The sequence below is a fragment of the Nansenia antarctica genome (assembly GCF_963989245.1).
Source record: "Nansenia antarctica genome assembly, chromosome: 14".
NCBI classification, from domain to species: Eukaryota; Metazoa; Chordata; class Actinopteri; order Argentiniformes; family Microstomatidae; genus Nansenia; species Nansenia antarctica.
Window position 1 is genome coordinate 28,157,747 of NC_137684.1, and position 25,518 is coordinate 28,183,264.

Here is a 25,518-nt window from a genome sequence, read left to right on the forward strand (position 1 = left end):
ATTTACTTTAGATTGGAGGCGTTGTCATTAGCCTAGGGCTAGCCGCTAGGCCATGTCAATACAGTTCATGTCAGGACCCAGTAGCTCTGAAGACGGGGTCTGTTGTGATGAATTCAGTGCTTTTTAGAGTGTCTTCCTGTTCTCTAGTTGCCCCAAAGCTGCATTTTCTATTCCTCTTGTCAAGTTCTGTCTTGAAGGCTAGCGTAAGTGGGTAGGTATGACTAAAGCTGCATTCAACCACCTGCTAAGCTTACGGATCTCTCACCCACTTGACTCACTTCAGGGTTCCTCTGCACTGCCGAGTCTGAAAGGTGTGCAATTGGTATAGTGTTCAATCATTCGCTGGGAATAAAGGTAGAAAAGCCAACAATAGAACACGGACAACAACCAACCAGACGGATCACACAAGCACACGCACTCAGGGCGGTCTATTATTTAATACAACAATGGCTGGCGGGGGATCAGGCTTTTGCCAAAGCGAGCCGTTTTGCACCTTAGCGTTCTGTACCTACGCCCGGATGGCAGTGGGGCGAGGTACAGATTGAGTGGGTGGTGGGTGATGTCCTGTTCTATTGTGGAGGCGATGCATGAGACGGGCCCTGTTGTTTAGTGTGTGAGGTTGGGTGTGGGGAGTTCAATTATCCTGGCAGCAGTGTTGGTGTTGCGTGCGAGGGTGACATGTTCTTCTCTCTAACAGGGTATTGAACTGTTATATTCAGCAACTGTTATACTGTAGAACTTGGCCCGGTACAATACGGTACACTGTACAGCTACACAGGCTAGTGTTATACAAGAGTAACCAATTACCCCTGCAGCGGGTTAAGATAGGCCTATGTGATAACCTATGTGATAATCCATAGGTTCCTAGATTGAAACTAAAGTGAAAGTGACACTGGCTTGGAAGGCAGTCATAGGTGGTCTGGCGTGGCTTTCTCATAAATACATGATTCCATACATTTGATTATTCCATACAGGATTCATTGGAATTTCTGCCAAATCTTACATTTACATTTTCTGGCATTTAGCAGATAGCAGAAGGCATTTAGCAGATAGCAGAAGGCATTTAGCAGTTGCCTTATTCCATTGACTTACAATCAATACATTTGACTAAGCACGTGGATCATCAATCCACCAGTCGTAGCAGGAAGAGTAATCCAGCTCAGGCCCGGGGCCATTGGCAGTCGTCCTGATAGAAGGAACAAAAAACAAAATAACTAAAATAACTAAAATACAGATTTTTTGTTTTTTTGTATAGACACTGGAGAAACAGAGAAACAGTACAGGGGGGGGCAGTAGAAGTCTTGGGGGACACAGTATTGGGGAAAAGCGGGTGTCTCAGGAGACGCAGTGCTGGGGGGTAGGCTAGTAGATGTCTCAGGAGGAGCGGACCATGCCCTGAGCTCCTGATGTGAGTGGTATGGGTGTGAGATGGTAGCAGGATAGAAGGCAGAGTGGCTGAGAGAAGGCAGAGTGGCTGAGAGAAGGCAGAGTGGCCGACACACCCAATGTTTTGAATACGGTACTACTCACCTCGGTACTCTATACGAGAGAACTCCATACAGGAGGAACTCCCACTCCCACAAAACATTATATTTTGTACCAGCAGGGGGCACCCATGAGAGCAAGGACAAAATACATGGGCTCCAATGGAGATTTCCATAAAAATGGCTTTTGGAAAAAAAATATTTATAGATATTAAATGGCAATTTGACTTATTTTCAAGGCCAGTATGTATATGTATGTATATGAAGTAAATACAACATTTTTACAGTATTTAATTTAGTCAGCTATTGGTAAAAGGGATGTGCTCTCGCCCTCCCTTAGCCTAAAGCTAGCAGTTTTCAGTCAAGTCTGGCCCTAGATAGTAACGTAAGTCTGGGTCAGTATGATCTATATTTCAGTATCAGTGGCTCGAGAACTTAGGAACATTTAAAGTCATGTAGGGTAGGCTATATCTTCTCCTTTCTCCTATTTCGACCATTACATTTATCCAGGGTTCCCACGGGTCCTTGAAATCCTTGAAAGTTTGTGAATTTGAGAAAAAGAAATCAAAGTCTTAAAAGTTTTTGAAAATAGACATGGGTCATTGAAAGTGCTTGAATTCCCCTCTCTCTCTGTCTCTCTCTCTCTCTCTCTCTCTCTCTCTCTCTCTCTCTCTCTCTCTCTCTGTCTAAAAGAAATATATATATATATATTTAAAAATGTTTCACTTAGCTCGTCAACTAGTTCTGTCTACAAACTATGCCGTGTTGGGTCCTTGAATTTGAGGGAATTGATTCTTGAAAGTCCTTTGAAAGGTGCTTGAAAGGTGCTTGAATTTGATGTTTCAGAAGGTGTGGGAACCCTGTTTCTCTTAACTGGTGGTGTGTTACTCACTTGAATGGGAAAGATAGGACTGGGAACAGCTTTCCTAAAAGGGCCGTGGTACTGTGCAGTTGTTGTATCTTTGGTGTATTCTTCTTAGAAAACAGAAGGAACAGCAGTAAGGTCTACTGTAGAGTACCAAGTCATGTGTTGTTCTCATCTGTTACTGGTAATTGTAATTGTTGTGTGTCATCTGTTAATGGTAATTACTCTTTGTTTAATGTGTGCATAATAATTGCTGTGTAATAGAAAGTGTGGGCGGGGTACCTCTAATAAACATACAGGTTTCCATATGCTGGAGTTACCTGACTCGACTTGTCACAGTATGAACCGTACCATCTGCGGTGCCGTCGCCACTAACAACCAGCAGCACTGTAGCCTATTGTACACTATCAGAAACCTTATATAATATTTATGATCAGCGCATGGCTCACAGAGTGGAGGTCGTGCATGAGTTAAAGAATTCGGAAGTTCAAAAAATCGATAGAATGAAAAAGTGGCATCATGGCATCCCTAGCACAACCCTATTGTGTCTAAAAAAAAAACAATGCCATGGTATAGTGAGCTGCATATTGAATAATAATCATAAAAACTGTGTGCCTTGCCTTTGATTTCCAGGGCAAAAACAACAGCAGCCAGCACTCTTGTAGTAGCTACTCCACTCTTGTCTGCGAGTTTGTAAAACCTTTAATTTGCAGGTCTAACGTGTTCCGGAACATTATGCCTCCACATGGAGTCATTAAGGAAGGTACGCAGCAGGTTAGATTAAACCAGGAGCACTGATTGCACAGGTGCATACAATTAAAGCTGGTTTTAAACGGAGGCAACTTGACATTGCAATTGAGTTTACACTTGTGACTTTTCAGCAGAACACAACACCGTGGTAATAAACAAGAGAGGGAAGTTATTCCCGGCAATTCCCAGTCAGTACAGGTGTGCTTTGACAATGAAGCCATCAGGATTCATAGATTTGGACCCCAGATGGTCTACTGGTGTTGCAGAGAGCGTGTTGTTATTTTCTGCAAGATTTTGAGCAGTGAGCCAAAACCTTTTTCCGTATGTTGATGCATTATGCATATCCGGGGAGAGTTGTGCAGGCAGCCTGGGAATGCAGCCGTGTTGTGTTTGTGTGGGTATATTCTATACTCTACGCCTCTGTACACGAGGATGGATGTGGAGACTTGGTTGTAATTCAGGCGTAGAAGATGGAGCCAGGATTCTGTGCGAGAACAACCTTTGACTGTAGAATGAGAGAGAGAGAGAGAGAGAGAGAGAGGAGAGGAGAGAGAGGAGAGAGAGAGGAGAGAGGAGAGAGAGAGAGACAGAGAGAGACAGAGAGAGAGAGAGAGAGAGAGGAGAGAGAGGAGAGAGAGAGGAGAGAGGAGAGAGAGAGAGAGAGAGAGAGAGGAGAGAGGAGAGAGAGAGAGAGAGAGAGCACTAGCGCAAGTGAAGCATGCTGCATTGTGCTTGTATGTTGTTGAACCTCGGAGCTGGTCTCGTGTGTGTGTGTGTGTGTGTGTTTGTGCGCGCCTGCGTGTGTGTGTGTCTGAGGGAGAGAAAGAGAAGATTGGCGCGTGTGTGTGTGTGTGTGTGCATGAGGGAGGATGGGATGCAGGGAGCTGATTGGTGCAGCTCCGTAGTAGGGTGTGGCTAGGGTTGTGAATGACTGCTCCAACCCATCGCACTGTCAGGATTTGGGGACAGTTACCAAGGAGGGGGGGGTTGGGGGGTTAGATGGTGTGAGTGGAGGAGAGAGAGCGAGAGAGAAGGGGAGGGAGGGAGGGATGGAGGGAGGAAGGGGGGGCTGAGTGAGGAGAGGGAGAGGGAGAGAGAGAGAGAGGGAGCTTCAGGCAGTCAGGCTGGACGGCTGCTGGAACACACTGCAGTCTTTTTTTCCCCCCGTTCTTCCGAGGGAACATATCTCTTTCTCTTTCTCTGGTTGGCCATGACCCTGACAGGAACCTTACTCTCCTACCCCACTTAGAGAGCAGGGAGGAAACCTTGACGCATGCACAGGGGAAGAAGAAGAGGGGACAGTCTGGCTGCAATATCCTGCTAATGGGACTCTGCGAATGAAGGGAATTAATCAGCACTGAGAGAGAGAAAGAGAGAGAGAGAGAGAGAGAGAGAGAGAGAGAGAGAGAGAGAGAAAGAGAGAGCGAGGGAGAAAGACAGAGAAAGAAAAAGGAAGCGATGGTGAGAGGGAGATAAGGAACAGGTAAACGGGGGAAAAGGGTTAGTGTGAGGGAGAGGAGGAGTAGGTAAATGTCTCAAGATTTTTAGGGTCTGGTATCAAAAGAGAGAGGGAGTTAGAGAGGAGGTGAAAGATACAAATAATGCAGACTCAAACGAAAGCAACGCAAGGAGGAAAGTGACTGAGAGTTCTCCCTGAACGAAACCAAAGAATGCTGCTTTCCTCTCTTTTATCGCAAAGCCTTTCTTTCTGCGCGTTCGTCTGAGGGTCGTCGCTCCAGCATCTTGCACTCAGACTGACTCTGTCTTCTATCGCTCTTTTAACTTTCTTTTTTTTTCTCTCTGCTGCATGTCAGAGAAAGAGAAAGCAGAGCCGAGCCACACGGGCATCGCTTGGGAAAATACAGAATCAACTCAGAGCGGAACGTAGAGCGAGTGAGAACTAGTGCTTGCATAACAGAGGTACTGCTTTTTTGTGGTCGGCTGTGGCGGTCTGCGACTGTTCCTCTCTGCCAGGGAGGAGGAGGAGAGAGAGGATACCTGCTCCGGGATGTCGTCTAACGGTACCAGGTGTGACGTATCCGAGTCTCTCCATTAATTCGGCACCTTCAAGCCCAAGACCGGTTAGCAGTAGAGTGAAGCAGCAGAGACTAGTTAGCAGAGACCAGTTATCAGAGAGACCAGTTAGCAGAGACCAGTTATCAGAGAGACCAGTTATCAGAGAGACCAGTTGGGGGGAAAAGTGCCGTGCCATGACAAGTATGTATGCTGGATTAAAATGAGATCAACTGGAATTGAAAAACCAGAGCTTAGCTCACGGAGCGAGACACAAGTGTTTTAGGATTACAGGAGTTAAACAGGTGTGGGATTGAGGAACACAGAGTTAAACAGGTGTAGGATTAAGCCATGGGACTACTAGGGGAAGATAACGATGTGGTCGGATAAGGCAAAGGAACTCTTTTGATAACAAGCAGGTGACCCAGACCAACATCGTCCCGAAACCCCAGATGAACTTGAATCGATGGATTTTGACCATAGCTGGAGCTATACCATAGGGGCATGGGTGGTTGGATCTCTTGGTATCTGATCACACTTCGGTTTCTTCGATGATTACACTGTAGGGCTAGTTTGGGTGGTGGAACTGGAACTGGGAAACAGGTGGAACCATCAACCGCCAAACCGCCACACAGATCATGACCGTTAGTTCCTCGCGGACACCTTATTTCTCCTCTGGGTCCCTCGTTTGGACTTTGCGACGAGTCTTTAACTTCTCCATCCAGCTCAAGCGGTGGTTCTGTAGAGGGTCACTTTAAGGTCACTAAAAGCCACTTTGGGTCGGCTCTCAAAGAGTCTCTTGAAGGAACAAAAAAGGGGTCGCCAAAAAAATAACTTTTTGTGGCTGTAAAAAGCCTCTCACTTCCGACCCGCCCAGATGAGACGCTCAAGCACAGACGAGACCCCCTACCGGCGCAGTCCGTCTCTAGACAGCAAGCCCGACTCGCCGCCGTTCAGCTCGGGGTTCCACCGCTACAGCGGCGAGTTCGAGTACAAGCGGCCGCCCTTCGCCTTCGGCTTCCACACGGCGCCGGGGCCCCAGGCCAGCTCAGCCAACGGCCGCTACGCCACCAAACAGGGAAAGAAGTACGTGGTGTTTTACCTGGACCTCTCCTTCATCTTCCTCCTAGAGCTCCGCCGCTGCAGGATGGCCGAGGGCTGCATGAGGGGCCTGCGCTACGGGATGGTCTTCTTCAACCTGCTCTTCTGGGTGAGTCACCTTTTTAAGATTTGTCTGGTCTTCTTCTTCTGCTGCTGCTGATGATGAAGGTGTCCTTTATGTCTGTGTAGTAGCACTGTCATGGCTTATTATACAATACATGTTGTTACTGTTGTTTTGTTGCATAGTGGAGCAGTTGCGGGAAAGTCACCTGTTCTTTTTAGTTTTTTTTACTTCAGTTTTTATTTCAGTTTTAGCAACTTGTGCAATCGTGTCATGTTTTGTCTGCTGTTTTTTTCCATTCTTTCTTTTAGCTGTACACATATTGTGGTCTATGCATGTGGTTCACAGCAAGACACACAAAGACACACATTGAGAGACATAGTGACAGAAATAAGTGAAAAGTAAAGATTTTGAAATGAAAGAAAAACGGTTGGGGGGGGAATAGGGTCAGATGGGTGTGTGTGTGTGTGTGTGTGTGTGTGTGTGTCAATGCAATGCAGGCGTGTGTCTATGCATAGTGATATGAGGTGAGTCTAGGATACAGAGATATGTGTGGAAGGGTTCACTGTATTAAGGTGAGTCACCTTCTAAGATTGTCTGGTCTTTACATGACGGTGTCCTTATGCCTGTGTAGTCGCACTGCAATGACTTATTATACAATACATACTGTTACCATTCTGTTGCATAGTGGCGAGCAGTTGCAGGAAAAAAACTTCATCACGCTTGGATGATAATACAATAACTACGACAACATAATTAACTTATGTAACAGCATGTGCTGCTCGCATGGATGTATCATTAGTTATGTTTTGGAATCAGCAAGGGATTTGTGTGTGTGTGTGTGTGTGTGTGTGTTTATGTATGTGTGTGCGCATGCGTGCGTGTGTTGATTTGTTTATGTGCAGAGGGGTGATGGTGTGGGTGTGCAGATTTTTCGTCATTATAATGCCTGTGTGGGAGTATTCGTTGCCTGTTCTTGCATCTGGCTTCGTCTATCCCCACAATCACACAATCACACAAAAACTCATTATCTCCTCCCCGCACGGCATCATGCTCTCTCTTACATCTGTGTACGTCCCTACTGCTGCCGTCCCTCCCGCTAACGAAGCTTCTGACAGCTAGCTCGTCCACGTCCTATCTGTTTACCCTTGGGGACGGTTCGACTGTCTGGGTCTGATTCCTCCTGTCAGTCTCTGCACCTCTGTCGGAGTGGGACGGCGGCCGCATGTCAAATCTGAAGATGTTTATCTCCTCTTTGGCATTCTGTCTATCTCTGACCGCTCCCTCTGACCGTCCAGGTGTCAAACGGCCTCTTTAACGGACACCTTAAAGGTTCGCTCGCTGCCATCTTGGTCGCGGCGCATCTTTGGGGCACGTAGTTTCATATTTTTCTTTTTATTGACAGAGACAGTATGGATTATTATGACAGGAAGGATGGGTGAGAGAGAGAAGGGATGACATGCAGGACATGTCCCACGGCCGGAATCGAACCGGGAACCCTGAGGTCACGTGGTCGACGCTTAACCCGTTACGCCACCAAGCCCCTTGGGCACCTAATTTCAATAGAGAGGCCAAAACACTGCGTTTTTTGTTTTAGTTTTTTTAGACAGGTAATCTATGGGTTATACGTATTATAAGCCACTTACGTATTTATAAGCCACTTTTCCTTTTGGTTTGTCGTATCACTGAAGTGTTCGTGCGGTCGCTTGGTCGCTAAAAGTTGTTGTAGTGGCTTAAAAAAACACTTTATTTGGCTCTCTCCCAGCCCTCCTCACCTCCTGCTTTAGTCCTACCCACGCGTTGCTAGGGGAAACGGTACACAATCTCTGCCAACAACATCTGTCAGTAACGCTTAATTAGGACTGGCACCATCTTCCCTTATATCTCGCCAATAGACAAAAGTAAATCAAGTGAGTGCCCTCTCTCTGGTATACACCATCTCTGGTCTGATGGTCTTTGTGGTTACCTTGTCCTATGTCTTGTCTCTGACTCCATGGCCACTTAAGTTATAAAATGAGACCTTGCACATTGAAAAGCAATCTGGCCACCAAGGCCCCTCTTGGGACTGAGCGACCTCCGGGCCTTTATTTCTGTCAGTTTTAAACTGCTGTCAGAAAAGGGTCAATGCAATTGTGATAAGCGGCTTTGTGTGTGTGTGTCTGTGTGTGTCTGTGCGTGCGTGCGTGCCCGCGTGCGCTTGTCTGTGTGTTTGGGCAGGGGCGTCCTGTATAATGCTGACACAATTGGGGCATCTATGTGTGAGAGGGCTTGTGAGAGGTGCTTTTTCGGAGAAACCATTCGGTTAATTATGCCTCTGACAAGATGAAAAGGGTAGAGCTCCTATTGGTGATAGTTGGCCTTTAGAAGTCTGAGACACCCACTTATTAGATTATAGTAGTGCACGTCGTGTGTACATTTATTTTATTAGGATAAAGCCCCTTGAGATGTGCCATCTCGTTTTCCTAACAACACTACATAATACATAATAATGTACATGTACAATACACATTACATAATAACAGCAAAACAATAAGAGACACAACCATGACAAAACACAGAAGAATGAAGTTGGCCTTTAAAAGTCTGAGACACCCACTATTAGATTATAGTAGTGCACATCCTGTGTGTGTGTGCGTGTGTGTGTGTGTGTGTGTGTGTGTGTGTGTGTGTGTGTGTGTGTGTGTGTGTGTGTGTGTGTGTGTGTGTGTGTGTGCTCATACACAATAATATCAAATATTCAATAATGAACACACCTGCGCAAACTCATCAGCGTAATCACAGCGCGGTGTTTGTTTTTTCTTGTTTTTTCTTTCTGTTGCTGTTTTACAAACTCCACGTACACACTTCTCACCGGAGTCTTCTCTGGGTCTGCTCGCTCGAGCCCCGCACACAGACATGGAACGTTAGAACGTTAGAATGTTCGCTGCGTTCTAGAACCAAACCGTTTACCGTTAAGGACCTGGCTGCGTTAACATCTTTGCGTTAGTATTGAGACGAAGCCGACATAACATGGTAAGTACTAACTAACGGCGCAGGAGTTGGGATAGCCAAAGCTAGCTCTCTCTGCTAGCTCCTGGTTAGCCAGGTGTCTGGTTACAGGAAGCAGACAGGAGGAGGGTGAAGCTCCTGGTCACCTGTGTCAGGACAGGAGCTAGCCACGTAGAGAAGGTTAGCCGGTTAGCTTAGCTAAATGACACAAGGCCTCATAGTTATAATTAGGTAGACTTGGCAGGTTAGTAGTCATAACTAACTTCTTCTAAATGTGAGCTTCAGCTTGCATGATCTAGTTAGGATCTACTATCAGTTACACTGTGAACTGCTGACACTTCTCCACACTCTCTGTGTCTGTGTCTGTGTCTGTGTGTGTCTGTGTGTGTCTGTGTCTGTGTGTGTCTGTGTCTGTGTGTGTCTGTGTCTGTGTCTGTGTGTGTGTGTCTGTGTCTGTGTGCGTGTCTGTGTGTCTTTGTGTGTGTGTGTGCGTGTGTGTGTCTGTGTGTATGTGTGCGTGTGTGTGTATGTGTGTGTGTGTGTGTCTGTGTGTGTGTGTGTGTGTGTGTCTTTGTGTGTGTGTGTGCGTGTGTGTGTGTCTGTGTCTGTGTGTATGTGTGTGTGTCTGTGTCTGTGTGTGTGTGTGTGTGTGTGTGTGTGTCAGTGTGTCTGACAACTGAGACACTCACATCTGCCAAGACACACTTCATTCAAATTGGAATCCAATAAGCATTCACTTACTCTGAGGCTAAATTCAGTTATCCTTATGTTAATTTATCCATTACCTTAACGGGAGCGAAGTAAAGCTTCAATACACTCCCTCTCTACCCTGGAGTATTAACGTCGGCGGAGCGACAGAGAGGCGCAAGGGTATCAGCTCTATCCAGACAAGCTGTAAAGCCAAATGAGGGGAAAAAAAGGGTCCAAGTCACTCAAGGCAAGCAGGGGATGAGCCCTAAATAGCAGAAATGACTTCACACAGTAATTACAACGACAATGGGCTCCCTATAACGCCACACATGAAGCACAAGGCCTATCACATTCACACCACCCCGCCAGCTAGTTCCAAAGGGTGCTCCACACAGTCGCAAAGTCCCAAATAACGCTCTCAATTAGCAACGCCATGTAATTAATCTTGTTAGCACGAACTCGGGACTCTCGTATTCGTGGGGGAACCTGGGGGTGAGAGGCACACAGAGAGGGGGAAGACAGACAGAGAGAGAGAGAGAGAAATGAGGAAAAAAGGAGGTACAGAGAGAAGAAGATGAGGGAGAGGGGGGATTGAAGTTCCTTCCTCTGAAGTTGTGTTTACTCGCCTCTGAGAATGTAGGTCAGAACCCGACAGAGTTCCGCAGGATCTATAGGCACAGAATGTTGGGATGCTGATAAGCGAGGATGATCGGATTTGTCCCTCTTGATTCAGCCAGATCAATGGAACGCATGGCAACCCCTTGTGATGCTCCGCTTCTCCGCTTATCCCCCACACCCCCCGTTGCCCGTCGAAATCTGGTGGGGCCGCTTATCTTCATAACAACGCCCCCCCCTCTTTAACACAAAATGAGTTGCTAACTTAGGGGCTTGCCGATGTTAGCTGCCTGCATTAGTGATAGAGATGTATGTAGATTTGTAGAGAGAGAGAGAGTGCGATAGCGATACCAACCTTCATTCCGAGCCACCCACCTAGTACCCAGACTCGTGGTTTGTGTTTAGAGGTGTCTGTCTGTCTGTCTGTCTGTCTGTTTGTCTGCCAAAGAACATCTCCCTTTGTTATCTCCCTCCTTGAAGTTCTGAAAAGCTGGTTCCATTATTTCCAGACATACCGCGGCGTTCGCTTGTACGAGTGGGAAAATGGGGCTGTTTCTTTTAATTAAGACAGAAGGTATCTCTCTGTATAAGCCTCTCCTGGGTTGCGTTGGCAAAAAAAAGTGAAAGTGGAAATTGAAATTGAAGTGTGGAAATGATTGTTCCTGTGTTTCCGCGGTGGGTCGATGGCTTCGCGCTGGGTGTAACTGATTCTGTGTCAGTGTAAAAATGACAAATAAAAAATGTGTCCTTCCTTTTGCTATCCCAGTCCCACACCTACTTTCAGGCTTTGCATGACTCGAGGAACATGTTCCATTGACAGTGGAAAGTCAGATCGCAGCAAGGATATCGAATTCCATCTGCTCAGCAGGTTTACTAGCATGCCTAGGCTCGTTTCCCGTCTGTTTAGAGACCAGCTGTTATTTATGATGAGGGGGTACGTCAGTAAATAGCATAGATAAAAAAACGAAAGATGTCTGGGAAGAAATTGTGGCGCGTGGGGGGCAGGTGAAACGTCCTAGGTACGGCCTCTCCGCGAACCTGCTCAAACACTTTAACACTGTCCTAAAAATAATAATAATAGGCCTAAATAATAATAATACATTTTATTTATGGGCGCCTTTCAAGGCTCTCAAGGACACCTTACAAGAAAGTTTAAGACCACATATCAAAACATTAAAATCAACAAAGCAAAATGAGATAGAAACAGCAAAATCAGATATAACAACAAACTAAATACAGGAGATCAAACCAAGTAAGCCATTGTGAAAAGGTGTGTTTTAAGACTGGATTTGAAAGTGGTGGGAGTGTCAATATTGCGAATGTTAGGTGGCAGAGAGTTCCAGAATGTTAGGTGGCAGAGAGTTCCAGAATGTTAGGTGGCAGAGAGTTCCAGAATGTTAGGTGGCAGAGAGTTCCAGAGTGTTAGGTGGCAGAGAGTTCCAGAATGTTAGGTGGCAGAGAGTTCCAGAGTGTTAGGTGGCAGAGAGTTCCAGAATGTTAGGTGGCAGAGAGTTCCAGAATGTTAGGTGGCAGAGAGTTCCAGAGGCGGTGAGCAGAACGGCTGAAGGCTCTAGATTGCATAGTAGTCAGGCGGGCAGAGGGATGACAAGTTGGTTGGCAGAGGGGGATCTGAGACTACGGGAGGGAGTGTGAGTAAGAAGGAGTTCAGAGAGGTATGAGGGTGCTAGGTTATGGAGAGCCTTCAAGGTGAGAAGGTGAATCCTTAGAATGCTTTCGGTTGGTTATATTCGGTAGACTATGGCGACCCGCCACAGTCAGGTCTGTGTCTGGGAAACACCGATTTAAGGCAGGGTCATGCATTACCAATTTGAGTCCAGGGGAGGCCATGTGTTTCTAATAAAGCCGAGGACAGGGTCATGCAATTTACAATTTCGATATCCCCCGTTGGGATGATGACTGAGCCGAGCCTGAGGCCGACACCACGAAAATTGTATATGAACCCAAGCCTGACAAATGCCAGTGAGTTAGAGGTGAAAGCCACTGGCTGAGAGAGAGTGGACAGAGAGGAGAGAGAGGCTGGAAAACACCTTTGTTATTATTAACAACTGTATTTACTACACCTGCCTTTGAAGAACACCATATATATATTTCTAGAAATGAGCTAGAATAGATCTCGCTGCTGCTGCTGTCTGCTGTCTGTCTGTCTGTCTGTTTTGTGTGTTTTTAATGTGTTAGTGTTGAAGCCAGGATTAATACCGCTCCCTAAGAGAAGGCTTCATAGCAGCATAGACTGTTATTATTCTTTCTATTGATCTAATACCCTTGGTTGGGTGCTGGCGAAGAGAGCCCGACAGAGCAGAGGTACATTAGAGCGAAGAGGGAATGAATAGGGCATTAAAAACACCAACTGGGATTTCAGTTCATTAGGACTGACAGAAACTGAGAGAGAAGGTTATAAAGCGCTCAAAAAACCAAACGAAACGATTAGCATTATATCTGCGGATAATATTCTCTTAGATATATATACAGTATAGCCTAATGAAAACGACGACAACAACAACAAACACATTAAACAGTAGCTGCTTCTGCTTCTGCTGTGCATCTGTCACTGAGTAGAGCAGAGTGAGATTGAGGCGGTTGGCATACTTGGGCGCTCTGAAGAATAGACCTACTTTATGTTTTAATCAAAAACACTATTTATGTTAATTTCATGTGTGCGGCAGGGCCTATATGCTTGCTCAATGAGGTACATTAAAACAATTTCCAAACACTCAGGGAGGGACTATGCGCAAATATATTTATGGTGGTAAAATGTTCATATTTTAGAAGTCTGGTTTCCTTCATGGTATCCCCCCATCATAAGTAATGATCAGTCTAATAGGGAGAGGTACCGAGGGTCCAATTTAGAACCGGTTTGGAATTGGTTAGATCAGAGGAACTGATGAGCTGGGAGGCTATCGATCCTGAAGTGTCTTAACCATTAACATATCCTTTCCTACAGCCTGCTGAAGCATTAAACACAACTCAAACAACAACCGTAGATACTAATACATACTATAACGTATGGTAAAATGGTAAATGGACTGGTAAATGCACTTATATAGCGCCTTTTTTGCTGCTCCAAAGCTGCTCCAAAGCGCTTTACAACGGCCGCTCATTCACCCATTCACCCATTCACACACACATTCACACACCAATGGCGGCAATGCAGCATGAACCTACATAATTCGATTTCTTTTAAAAAGATGTCAGATAATAATAATTACTATGATTATTTTCTTTGTCATCATCATCATTCAGAACTGTGCAGCTGCACGGAGTTGTACAATCCCAAACAATGACACACAGTCTCTTCTTCGCTGCCTTTTATGTACATCTACACAATGACAGTCAGTCATCACGGCTGAGAGAACGAAGAGCTCAAATTGTGCGGATTCGTTTCACAAAGGTGGAAACCGAAAGTACAGAACATCGTCTGTGCAAAGGGGCCTTGACTCAGCCTCTGTGTCCTTCCTGGGGTTCATTATCTCCGGGGGCAACATCCCAGATGGAGCCCCCGGAGACCCAAGCTGTCAGCGACTGGCCTATTTCCTCCTCTACTGAACAGCTACAGAGCTTCCAAGGCTTTGCAATCTTTTACTGGAGATCCATCCGGATGGATGGAGATGGAGATGGACGCGTGCAACGTAGGTGCTGGAGGTGTTCTTTCTCAGCGTACCAAACAGTGATAACAACAAGCTACATCTCTGTGCCTTCTTCTTTCACTGCCTGATGCCCGCTGAGCATGATTACGACTTTCGGGAATGGACCTATCGCTAAGCCACGCCCCAAAATAGAAGTTGTCCAATCATATCACAGCAAAAGTCACTACAGAAAACTCGGACAAAGAACTCGCTAATATCTGATGGTGAAAAGCTTCTTGATGAAATAATCTTGTAATCTTAAAAAAAAAACATGTGGTAAATCAGATATCAGAAATTTGCCAACTCCCGCCATTGTAAGTCATTGAATGTCATTCAGTCACGGTCGGTCAGTCAGTCACTGTCAGTGAAGCGTTGTTTGTTTGTCCGAGTTTTCAAAGGGGGCGTGGCTTAGCGATAGGTCCATAGGGAACAGTTGGCCGTCAAGCTGGCTCTGGAGGAGTGAAGGCCCTGACTGGAGGGCTCTCAACACCCTTTCGTCTTTTGGACCTACCATATCTGGCCTATATCCAGGACTCCAAATGGCTAAACACTCCCATCAAACCCAATGGGATCTTTTCTTCAGCCGTTTCCACTTCATAATTTCCTTCCGTCCTGGCTCCAAGAATCAGAAGCCTGATGCCCTTATCCAGGCACTGTGACATGCCGAAACTGGAGGAATCCCCTGACCCCCTGGTCCCTCAAGCAGCACCGGTTTGCTGGGGGTTCTGAGACAGTCGTTGCCTGGGCGTGACGGAGGGAGGAGGACCCGGGTAGGGGGGGGTCCGTATGGACATCTTGCAGTGGGGGCACTCATCTCGTCTGAATGGAGACCCGGGAACCACAAGGACCTTGGAGTACATCTGTAGGCGGTTTTGGTGGCCCACCATAGAGAGAGATGTACGGCATTTCGTTGCTGCCTGCCCCGTCTATGTCTCCTTCCCATTCCTCGCCGTCCTTGGTCTCACATCATCATTGGACTTCATCACCGGTCTCTCACCCTCGCAAAGTTAACATCACCATATTCGTTATAGTTTATTGTTTCTCAAAAACCTGTCGATTTGTGCCACAAACTCCCTACAGTAGCCTGAGAGACCACAGGACTCATGGTCTAGCATGTTTTCAGAGTGTTTGGTCCCCCACTGAACATCATCTCTAATCGGGGTCCGTAGTTCACCCCGCCCGGTTCTGGAAGGCCTTCTGGTATACCCTCATCCTGGCAACAGTCAGTCTCTCCTCTGGACATTAATGGATGGACTGACTTATATAGCGCCTTATTCCAAAGTGCTTTACAACGGCCTCTCATTCACCCATTCACACACACATTCACACACCAATGGCGGCAGGCAAGCTACCATGCAAGGCACCGGCCCGCTCACTGGGAGCAATTTTGGGGTTCAGTGTCTTGCCCAAGGACCCACTTCGACATGTGGCCAGCCGGGGCTCGAACCGCCGATCTGGCAACCTTGCCATTAGACGGCAGCTCTACCTCCTGCGCCACAGCTGCCCCCGGACATCATGCCCAGTCGAATGGGAATGTCTCCCTTCCACAGTTATGTCTCCCTTCTAGTGTCCCCTGCTCAGTTACCAGCCTCCACTGTTCCCAGAGCAGGAGACCAAGGTGGAGATGCCAGCTGCTTATTGCTTGTGGCAGGACCAGGAGGAGAGCTCGTTCAGCCCTGCTGAAGCCCTCCCCGCACCATCACTCCTTCCGGGCAAGAGGGTCTGGTTATCCACCCAGGATCTTCCCACAAGCTCTCCCCCCCTGCTTCATCAGTCCCTTCATCCATCAAGGTCCTCAGGAGGGACAACCCAGTGGCCTACTGTCTTCAATTGGCCCCAGAACACACAACAGCAGATAAACCCAACCATCCATGTCTCCCAGCTCTGGACAGTGGCCTACCAGTCCCCTGGTTCTGGCGACGAGACCGCCACCGCCCCCCCATCGAGGGTCAGCCCACCTACACAGTCCAGGTGCCGTGCCTGTGGGGAATCCTGTGAGCAATGTGAGGAATCACTCCTCAGTCTCACTTCTTCTTCCACTGGCCACCAGTTATTGCTGCACTTGGGGCGGCTGTGGCGGCTGTGGCGCAGGAGGTAGAGCTGCCGTCTAATGATCGCAAGGTTGGCATATCGGCGGTTCGAGCCGCGGCTGACCACATGTCGAAGTGTCTTTGGGCAAGACACTGAACCCCAAAATGCCACCATTGGTGTGTGAATGTGTGTGTAAATGAGTTAATGAGAGGCTGTTGTAAAGCACTTTGGATAAAGGCGCTATATAAGAGCAGTCCATTTACCAATTAAAAATAATTTCCTGGCATTTTTTGTCTGACCCCCATTTGCGCAGACCTTGATTTACCTGATTCACCCTGTTTACTCATCTTAGTTTGTACCGGGAAGGTGGGCGGTGATAACCCTAAATATTTTATAGGTATTCACTGTTATGCATCAGTTCCCAAGCGCGATGCTTGACTAGGCTCTGTCCTGTTAATGATGCGCTACCGTCAACCTAGCTATTTATATAACATGTATGCAACTACAGTAGACGCACCCCCTCACCCACCTCCGTATCGCCCCAAACAGAGCATTGGGAAAGCTAATGGCTAATTGCCATGGAGACCAAGTACAGTACATTTAGAAATAGTTTCTTTCATGTGACAAGTTGTCACAAACGCTTTTGTCACACCCCCAAACTATTAACAGACCGGCTAGCTTTGACATGCTGACAAATATGTGCAACACTCAGTAATCACAGGTGTTTATTTGTTTTATCCTTGTGATTGCACATGCCATGCAAACATGTTTGATTGATTCATGAATATTTTCCATTTCTATCATGCTTCTTTGCTTTGTGAGAGGACGCTGTGTCCATATAAAGTAGACTACTGATGGAATGCGTGGAATCAACTCTTCACACATTTGATCAGGCCCGCAATGTTTGTAAACCCGCTATAACACACTGTCAACGTGTCCATAATGCTCAACGGTACTGCGTCCTGGTGGTGGATTTGACTGTTTGTGAATGACCTGAAGAATCCACCAGTGTTGCCGTGACAACGTCACTCCGGCGGCTCAGCTCTAAAACTTTGGCCTACGGTAGTAGGCCCGTCCCCCAGGGACACGCCTCTGTGTACACCGTGCTGAAGTATATGGACCTTTATTTTGTAAACAATCTAAAACATCTTTCAGGAGTATACAGCTTGATAAAACAAGGCAAGTCAAGGCTTATCCAAGAAGATCCTCTCCGACATGCTTCTAGGACAGCCCCAGGGTCCTGTTAAGATGTGCTTCTTATTTCGTCAGCCATCCTGACATGGCACTCCCGCGTCCACAGCTGCACCAAAGCAGCAGAGCAGTGACTGCGGTGAGGCTGCATTGTCTCAAGCAGGATGCTTTACTGCTCCGTTCCCCCACACACACACACTCCATCCATCACTGCTTCTCAGACGGCTTTTCTCCAGGGAATACTGTTGGCCCTGTTAGGACCTGAGCCATGCAATGATACAGGGCAATTTTACCATTTAAATAATATATGTCAGTCCTCTTGTCAACAAGCCTATCGACATGATTATAATCTTTACTTTGAACGGACAGAATCGACTGTAACATGCATCATTTGCTCCCGTTAGAGAAGCGCCGGGGGGGGGGGGGGGGTGTTTTACTGCTATGCAGTACCACGCTCCATTGCTTCAGTTTATATTTTCAAAACGACTCCCAACGGCCATGATATGAGGCCATGAGGCATGATGATATGTTGTCATCATAGCCTACCAACATGAGTTCAGTATCTTGTTTTTTCACTTCTTCACAGCTCATGTGTCCTCTACATTGTTTCACTAGACAGTATGATCTTTGATAGACTTCATGTGTTCCCTCGCTCATACTACAAGCAAGAGTTTGCGGTGTGGAACGGTGTAGCTGAGATCTACACGTACACAGAGACTGACACAGACCTTTTCCAAGAACTAATGTTTGTGGTGCTGGTGGAAAGCCAGTGAGAAGTACAGAAAGACTGTGTAAGGTAGGGAGATGAAAGGGATATGGAAAGTTAGATTAACGAGCAGAGGTTGTAAATTGTTTCCCTTTTTTAAATGTATCTTTATTGTATTTTATCTTTACCTTTTCTTTTTACTGTTTTCCCCTGCTTTTATATTCATTCTATGCTTGTATATGTTTTTATATATGTTTTATATATTCACTTTATGTTCTTATTCCTGTTGTAAAGCACTTTGAGCTGCATTTCTTGTATGAAATGTGCTATATAAATAAAGCTTTACTTACTTACTTACTTACTTACAGTAGCCTTGAAGCTTAAGAAACCAGAGTTGACATGTCCTCAAAAGCTTGAATATTCAAGACATTCATAGAAGTGGCATAGAACATCTGAGCCCTGCTGGTGCAGACAGACACACCGGGCCTTTTGTGTTACGTTGCTGCACGTTGTTTGATGCGGAGACAGTTCAGCAGGGTTGATGTAGCGGTGTAGCAGATCGCCCCACTGGGATGGATAAACTCCCCTACTTCTACAGGGAGTACTACAGCCGATAGGAAAACATCAAACTGCTCATCAAACACCAAGACCTTCCACCTCTATGCTTCCCCAGACACAACATGAAACTGTCCATTTGGAACAAACCTTCAGGAGGTTGCTGTTCTGTTCTGTCTGGGCCACAAGGAGCTACTTAGGGCCAGAATGTGTTCCTCTCCAGTCTGCTAGGCTGCTAACCTCTTCAGAAGGGGTGCAAACTTGTCACCTTTCTGCTAAATTAGCCGTTTTTTTTTTTTACCTCAAAATAGGTCATCCATGTGAATCATGTAGATCTGCTAAATATTTTAATATACTGGGGGTTCCTCTCCAGTCTGCTAGGCTATGCTAACCTCTTCAGAAGATGCTAACCTCCAGTCTGCTAGGCTGCTAACCTCTTCAGAAGGTGTAGTCAGGGGTGCAAACTTGTCACCTTTCTGCTAAATTAGCAGTTTTTTACCTCAAAATAGGTCATCCATGTGAATCGTGTAGATCTGCTAAATATTTTAATATAGGCTACTGGGGGTTCCTCTCCAGTCCACTGGGCTGCTAGCCTCTTCATAAGGTGTTCCTCTCCAGTCTCCTGGGATGCAAGGCTCTTCAGAAGGTGTTCCTCTCCAGTCTGCTAGGCTACTAGCCTCTTCAGAAGGTGTTCCTCTCCAGGCCGGTGGGCTGCTAGGTTCTTCAGTGAGAGACCCCCCCTCGGACCCCCCGATGATTCTCTCCCTCCCCACAGATGAAGGAGAGCAGATGGAGGCAGTAAGCGTCCTCACTCCCCCCCCGCCATCCTCTACTGACGCACGGACAGAAAAAAAGAAGAGCTCGATACCCTTAATTGACAGCACCTTGTCGCCAAAAGGAACAGGAGTTTAGGGGAGCAGAGAGTTCCACTCTGAATGAATAAACAGCCGAGTGACATTGATCCGAGCTGAGCGGATCCCCCCGGTGCACCATGGGATAGCTCTGGGAGTCCGGAGGGATTCGGAGCCTGTGCAAAAAAAACCCTCTTTTTCTGGCAGCATTATTAAAGAGGAATCAATGCTAATTAAAGCTCTGAGCACCGATGGCAAAACCGCCAAAGACCCTATGGTGGGGATCGGGACGCACTCTTGTTTGAAGAACATTGAACTGAAAAGGGGCTCTTAATTTAACATAAGGCCCCTAATTCAAGTCATAAGGGGATTCTTTATGAGAGAGAGAGAGAGAGAGAGAGAGAGAGAGAGAGAGAGAGAGAGAGAGAGAGAGAGAGAGAGAGAGAGAGAGAGAGAGAGAGACTCTTAATTTAACATAAGGCCCTAATTCAAGTCATCAGGGAATTCTTTATGAGAGAGAGAGAGAGAGAGAGAGAGAGAGAGAGGAGAAGAGGAGTGAGGCAGAGTTGGGGGTGGTGGGTGGTGGGTGGTAGTGGGGGATGACAGGAATTCACCGTAACAACGATCAGAGACAAATGTCCCTATATGCGCTGAACAAGCCATGGAGTGAAAGTAATGTGAATCTAAAGTGATGGGTTCTTTCTTTTGATGAATGAGTCGGCTGTTCCTGCACACTCAGGTGGAAAAGCTCTTGTTATATTGACATCCTTTGCACCCTCCACTGTGAGGCTGCTGATGAGAAAGTGATTCTCCAGATCTCAATCCTCCCGAGAAGTTAGTTATGCTAGCCGGGGCTTAATCGGTCATGTTTTAAACATTGCCCGATAGAAACGGAACGGAAAAGGAAGGAGCTTCTTCTTCACAGCAAATCGTGAAGAATCATGCAAGAATCATGTTACAATCTGTTACAACACAAATAGATTTCTTCATGAAGAACGTTGTCGAATGTTGGCGGTAAAGAGATGGTGTTTTCCAATGACTGTTCAATTACCCAATGACTGTTCAATTACCCTTTAAGTCCTGAGGTAATTATCATAGTATAGTATAATAGTATATAGTGTAATTACATTTTGATATGTCGTCACTAATCAAACACGTTTTACAGCTTGAGAAAGGTTCCTCTACAGCTCCAATCTCCAGTCTCCGAGAACCCCCCCTTCGCCCTTGTCAAGAACATACGTCAACTTAATTAGATTATGCTAACGACGACATCCACCCTGTAATTCATCTTAGCACCTGCCACCGTTGAGCTATTCTTCATTCAGTTTGCAGTCTGGCAACGCTGAGCACTATCCTCTTCTTTTTCTTTTTTCTTCCCTCTCTTTAGGATTTTCCATTTTTAAATACCAGGGAAGAAAAAAAAGCAGTTTTGAGAGCTTTTTAGCTGGAGGGCTCTTGTCCTATGTAATACAGTTGGGTGGCTTGTTGATTGCCTTTCTACATTTAACGATTACCATTGAAATGCCAGAATAGAAGAAGTATTTTCAAGCTAAAAACGCCTTCAGACAGGAGACGTGTTTGAAGTAAAGCCTTGCATTTTTACGTCACTGTAGAAAAGCGGTTCTTCATAGGGCTTACTGTATACAGTGTATGTTGGTAAGTCAGTGATAGTCATTTCCCAGGTGTCCTGCCCTATCACTATCTTTAGAACTGAGTGACTGACAGGGACTAAGGCATAGGCCTCCACTGGCTTCCGGTCAAGTCCCGCATCACTTACAAAATCCTCCTCCTCACCTACAAATCCCTCCACGCCTGCGCCCCCCAGTACCTAACTGACCTCCTCCCCCAACATACCCCTTCCCGGAACCTGTGGTCCGCAGGCATGGGCCTGCTGTCCACCCCCTGCACCAACCTACGGACCTTTGGGGACAGAGCCTTCAGCGTGGCCGCACCTACCCTCTGGAACTCTCTCCCCATAGTGGTCCGCAACGCCCCCACCCTGGACTCCTTCAAATCAGCCCTTAAAACCCATCTGTTCACCAAGGCCTTTGGCCCCTAGTCACTGTTTCTGTTTTGCTTTGCTTGTTTTCTGTTTTGTCTGTCTGACCATTTCCTCTAGAACTGTAAAGCGTCCTTTGGGTTTTATGATGGTTTTATGCGCTATACAAATCCAAGTTATTATTATTATTATTATTAGGCTACACAACGACAAAACGACGACGAAACGCAATTTTGATCTCTGGCCAAACAAGCGTTTTCTCATTGTCGCGCAGAAGAATCTCTGGTCACATGGAACCGCGTATTCAGGTACACTGGGAATGCGTCTACTGGTAGACCCAGAAACTGATTCAAATATAATTGAGACAGTACCGTAAAATAATAGAAATTCATTCATTTTCATTCTGTTGTGTTGTCAACTCCCGATCAATCTTCTCTCCACTTACATTACGTCTGCATCCAAGATATGGCATGTATACGTTATTCATCTGTGTAAATGTAGGTTGTATAAAAAGAGCTGATGCATAATTAACTTTATGATAATTGTCTCATTGTCATCTTGCTAAGATGTTTCTAAGACGATAAATAATATCACAGCACTGGTTTATGAAGTGTAGGCTATTTATAGCACAAGACTTGCACTGAATGGCTGGGTTATGTTATGTTAAATGGGTCGCACGCAATGCGCACCTACATCAATCAATCAAACTTTAGTTATTCAGCATACGGATGTTACGTGCCTAATACCTAGAGTAGACCTTTGATGCGCACACTTGTTACTTGCCGCTTTCATCATTTTATTTAGCCTATATAGCACAAGTCATGCATTGAATGTAACTTCAAGTGCTAAACAGTATTAAGTAACCCACACTACATGTGTGGGTGCCATCGTTATCGAAAAACGCACCCAATCGCCGACCACACGACTCCGAAAAACGATACGGAAACACCCTCCCAGAGAAACAGCCTCCCAGCGTTATCATCTCGTCACCGTCTCAGCCCACGAATTCGGCGTGAGGTCGTGTAGCCGTGAGGTGCAAACGATATCAGATCATCGCCGTTTCAGCCAAATCCGGAATTCCGCCGTGTAGCCTAGGCCTAAGTAGATAGCGTTTTGTGTGGATCAGGTGTCAAGCAGGTGATAGCCTGTTCACTATGACTGCTGGCGGGAGGTGAGATTTGCAGCTGTGAGCTGACAGCCTAGTGAAGACTCCCGCCCAGAAGAACATCTCCAGTTAAGGAGGGTTAGGGGAAAAATCACATTGACTTTGGAGCTTTGAGATGGAGATAATTATGAATTGGTGCCTGCCACTCTCTCTCTCTCTCTCTCTTACACACACACACACACTCACACACGCACACATTTACTCTCCCTCTCTCACAGACACGCACACACGCACACACACACACCCGTATCACACACTCACAGAGCTCGGCTCTCCAGCCAAGCTATAAAAAGAGAGGGTTTATTAACAGAAGATAAAAAAAAAATCTCCTTATCGACAAGGGAAATGGAACAGGGTGTGAGAGTTCGTCTTCGACACTACGGTGCCTGGAATAAGAGAGAGAGTGAAAGAGAGAGAGAGGGGGGGAAGAGAGGCAGAGGGGAGAGAGAGAGAGAGAGAGAGAGGGGGAGAGAGAGAGAGAGAGAGAGAGAGAGAAGTGGAAGGAATTCAGCATTGAAGCATCAACTTCAAGTTGGCAGAAAAATGAGATGGAAACAGCAGAGGATCAGAGGGAGGATGGAAGCCTTTCAGATCCGTGATTCCCCTCAGCCACAGAGAGAGACTGAGAGAGAAAGCCTGGTTTGGATTGTAAAATGCCCTTGTCGGGAAGTACGTCATTGAGCCAGCACACTGCAAAGGAGTTAAGACCACAGAAGGCTGCTTCTCTCTCTCTCTCTCTGCCAAAGACAAAGACAAAGATATCAGTCCAGGGGAGAAAGGTGACCTGTAATCAGAATGACAAACACGGTGCACCGAGGGTGGCATTAATAAATTAGGAACGGCCCTTAATAACAATGATGCCACCCGCCAGGGAGTCCAGACCATAAAGGCTGCGGATATTTAACAAAGCGGACCCCATGAATACCGCGGGACCTGTGACTAGAATACAGGCACTGGGGCATGGCTTGACTGCAGTAGAGGGAGAGGGGGGAGGGGAGGGGAGGGGGGGGGAGGGGAGGGGAGGGGGGGTGGGGGGAGGATGGATGAATATCAGTAGGTCGAGAGAGAGAGAGCAGGTGCAGTAACAGCAGGATGCAAAGGGGGAGGAGAGAATCCTGGGCAGGAGGGCACCAGATTGGCTGATTCGTTCACCACCTTGACACTGTTGTAATGAGGGGAGAGAGAGAGCTTGTTTGTGGGAAAACGAGTGCTGCGCTGAAATATGGAGTACAGTAAAAGGCTTTCATTTACTCCGAAGGCCGACTGTGTAACCGCTGGCCGAGGCTACTAAGTGGACTAAGTGTTTTATTCAGAATCAATTGATGAACGAAGGGATGGGCTTATGGATTGACTTGTTGTAGTAGTAGGTGATTAGTGTGTATGAAATCACAGATAAACTAAAGCCCGGTACACACATAATAAAGATAATCTGGCCGATTTTGGCCCCGATTTTCCCCCTTTCCGACCAAGGACAGCAAACGCCCGATTATCGGATGGCTCTAATGATTATCCTGTGGTGTGATGTGTGTTAAGAGATTTTTTATCTTCATGTGTGGGGTCTCTCTCAGATAAAACATTTGTTAAGAGTTCGAAAATCCTTATATGTGTACAGTACCAGGCTTTAGTGTTTAGTGACCTCCCACCGAACATCAAGACCGCCACTGATCAAGAGACTTTCGAGACTCTGCTTAAAACGCACTACTGCCGTGAACTAGGCTACTGAGATGTTCCTGATGTGTTACAGTATGAATGTCTGTCTTTAAATGTGTGCGGTTACGAATGTTAGACGTCCTCCATGTTTATTTTGTTAGTTTATTTTGTTGCCATCTAAACTAAAGTGTGGGAGGATTTTAGACAGAGGTCCAACAATGTGGTGCTCTCTAAGCTCTGCAAATTGAAAATGGCTTATCATAGCAGTTTTTGATATTAATTTTGGGTGAAGTAATTGTTATATTAATTGAGCAATAAATCGTCACAATAATTTATAAATTAGTCATTAGATTAATCAACTAATCGCGATAAAAAAATCCTTAGATTAAACGATTTAAATATTATTCTTTTTTAATCGGTAGATTAAACGATAATAACAAAGAATGGTTAGGGTGCAGCCCTAGCTGTCATGGCTGTCTACATGTCATGGCTGTCTACATGTCATGGCTGTCTACATGTCATGGCTGTCTACATGTCATGGCTGTCTACATGTCATGGCTGTCTACATGTCATGGCTGTCTACATGTCATGGCTGTCTACATGGGGATGAGTTAGTATTCCTGAGGCTGCTGTTCTATCTTTGAACTCATCAGGAACATCCCCCTCCCCTCCCCTCCCATCCCCCTCCCTCCCTTCACTCCCTCCCTTCACTCCAGGCTGGCTGTGTGTGTGATAGACCATTGTCACTGGCAGACACTCCGTCCCAGACCCTTAATAATGAGCTCCTTAGAGATGGAGTGTCCAGTCCTCAAAGGACACAAACACTTCGCTTATTCAGCTGTTCCTCAGTGTTTGTGCTTGCTAGGATGTGCTGCGAGGATGTCCGCACCTCTGCAATATCCTCCTTTGTAGTCACCCTGTGTGTCAAGTGTTGAGCACCTATTATAACCCTTAACGATGTAACGTTCCTAATTAACTATGGATTTATCAAATGACGAGGTGGGCAGACCACATTTTGAACCTTTGATGTACAAAGGCGCACGTCAAAATTAAATATAAATGAACCATTAGTGGCTTTCTTTTCTTTCTTTCTTTTTTATCTCTAACAAGATTTTAGCGAGCTTTGACTCTTTGGCTTTTGCTAATGTGTTAGTTTTTT

The 25,518-nt window shown here is 46.2% G+C and overlaps 1 protein-coding gene across 1 annotated transcript in view; it reads left to right on the top strand.

The window, feature by feature from the left end:
- Nucleotides 1–5,989: 5,989 nt before the first annotated feature.
- The window catches only part of tspan4a (tetraspanin 4a), a gene marked incomplete at its 5' end in the record, with an annotated part of 71,319 nt that continues 51,790 nt past the window's right edge, over nucleotides 5,990–25,518 (top strand). Inside the window, one exon of the mRNA XM_080545117.1 lies at nucleotides 5,990–6,322. Within this exon, the coding sequence (XP_080401243.1) occupies nucleotides 5,990–6,322 (333 nt within the window). The remainder of the gene's footprint in view (nucleotides 6,323–25,518) is intronic.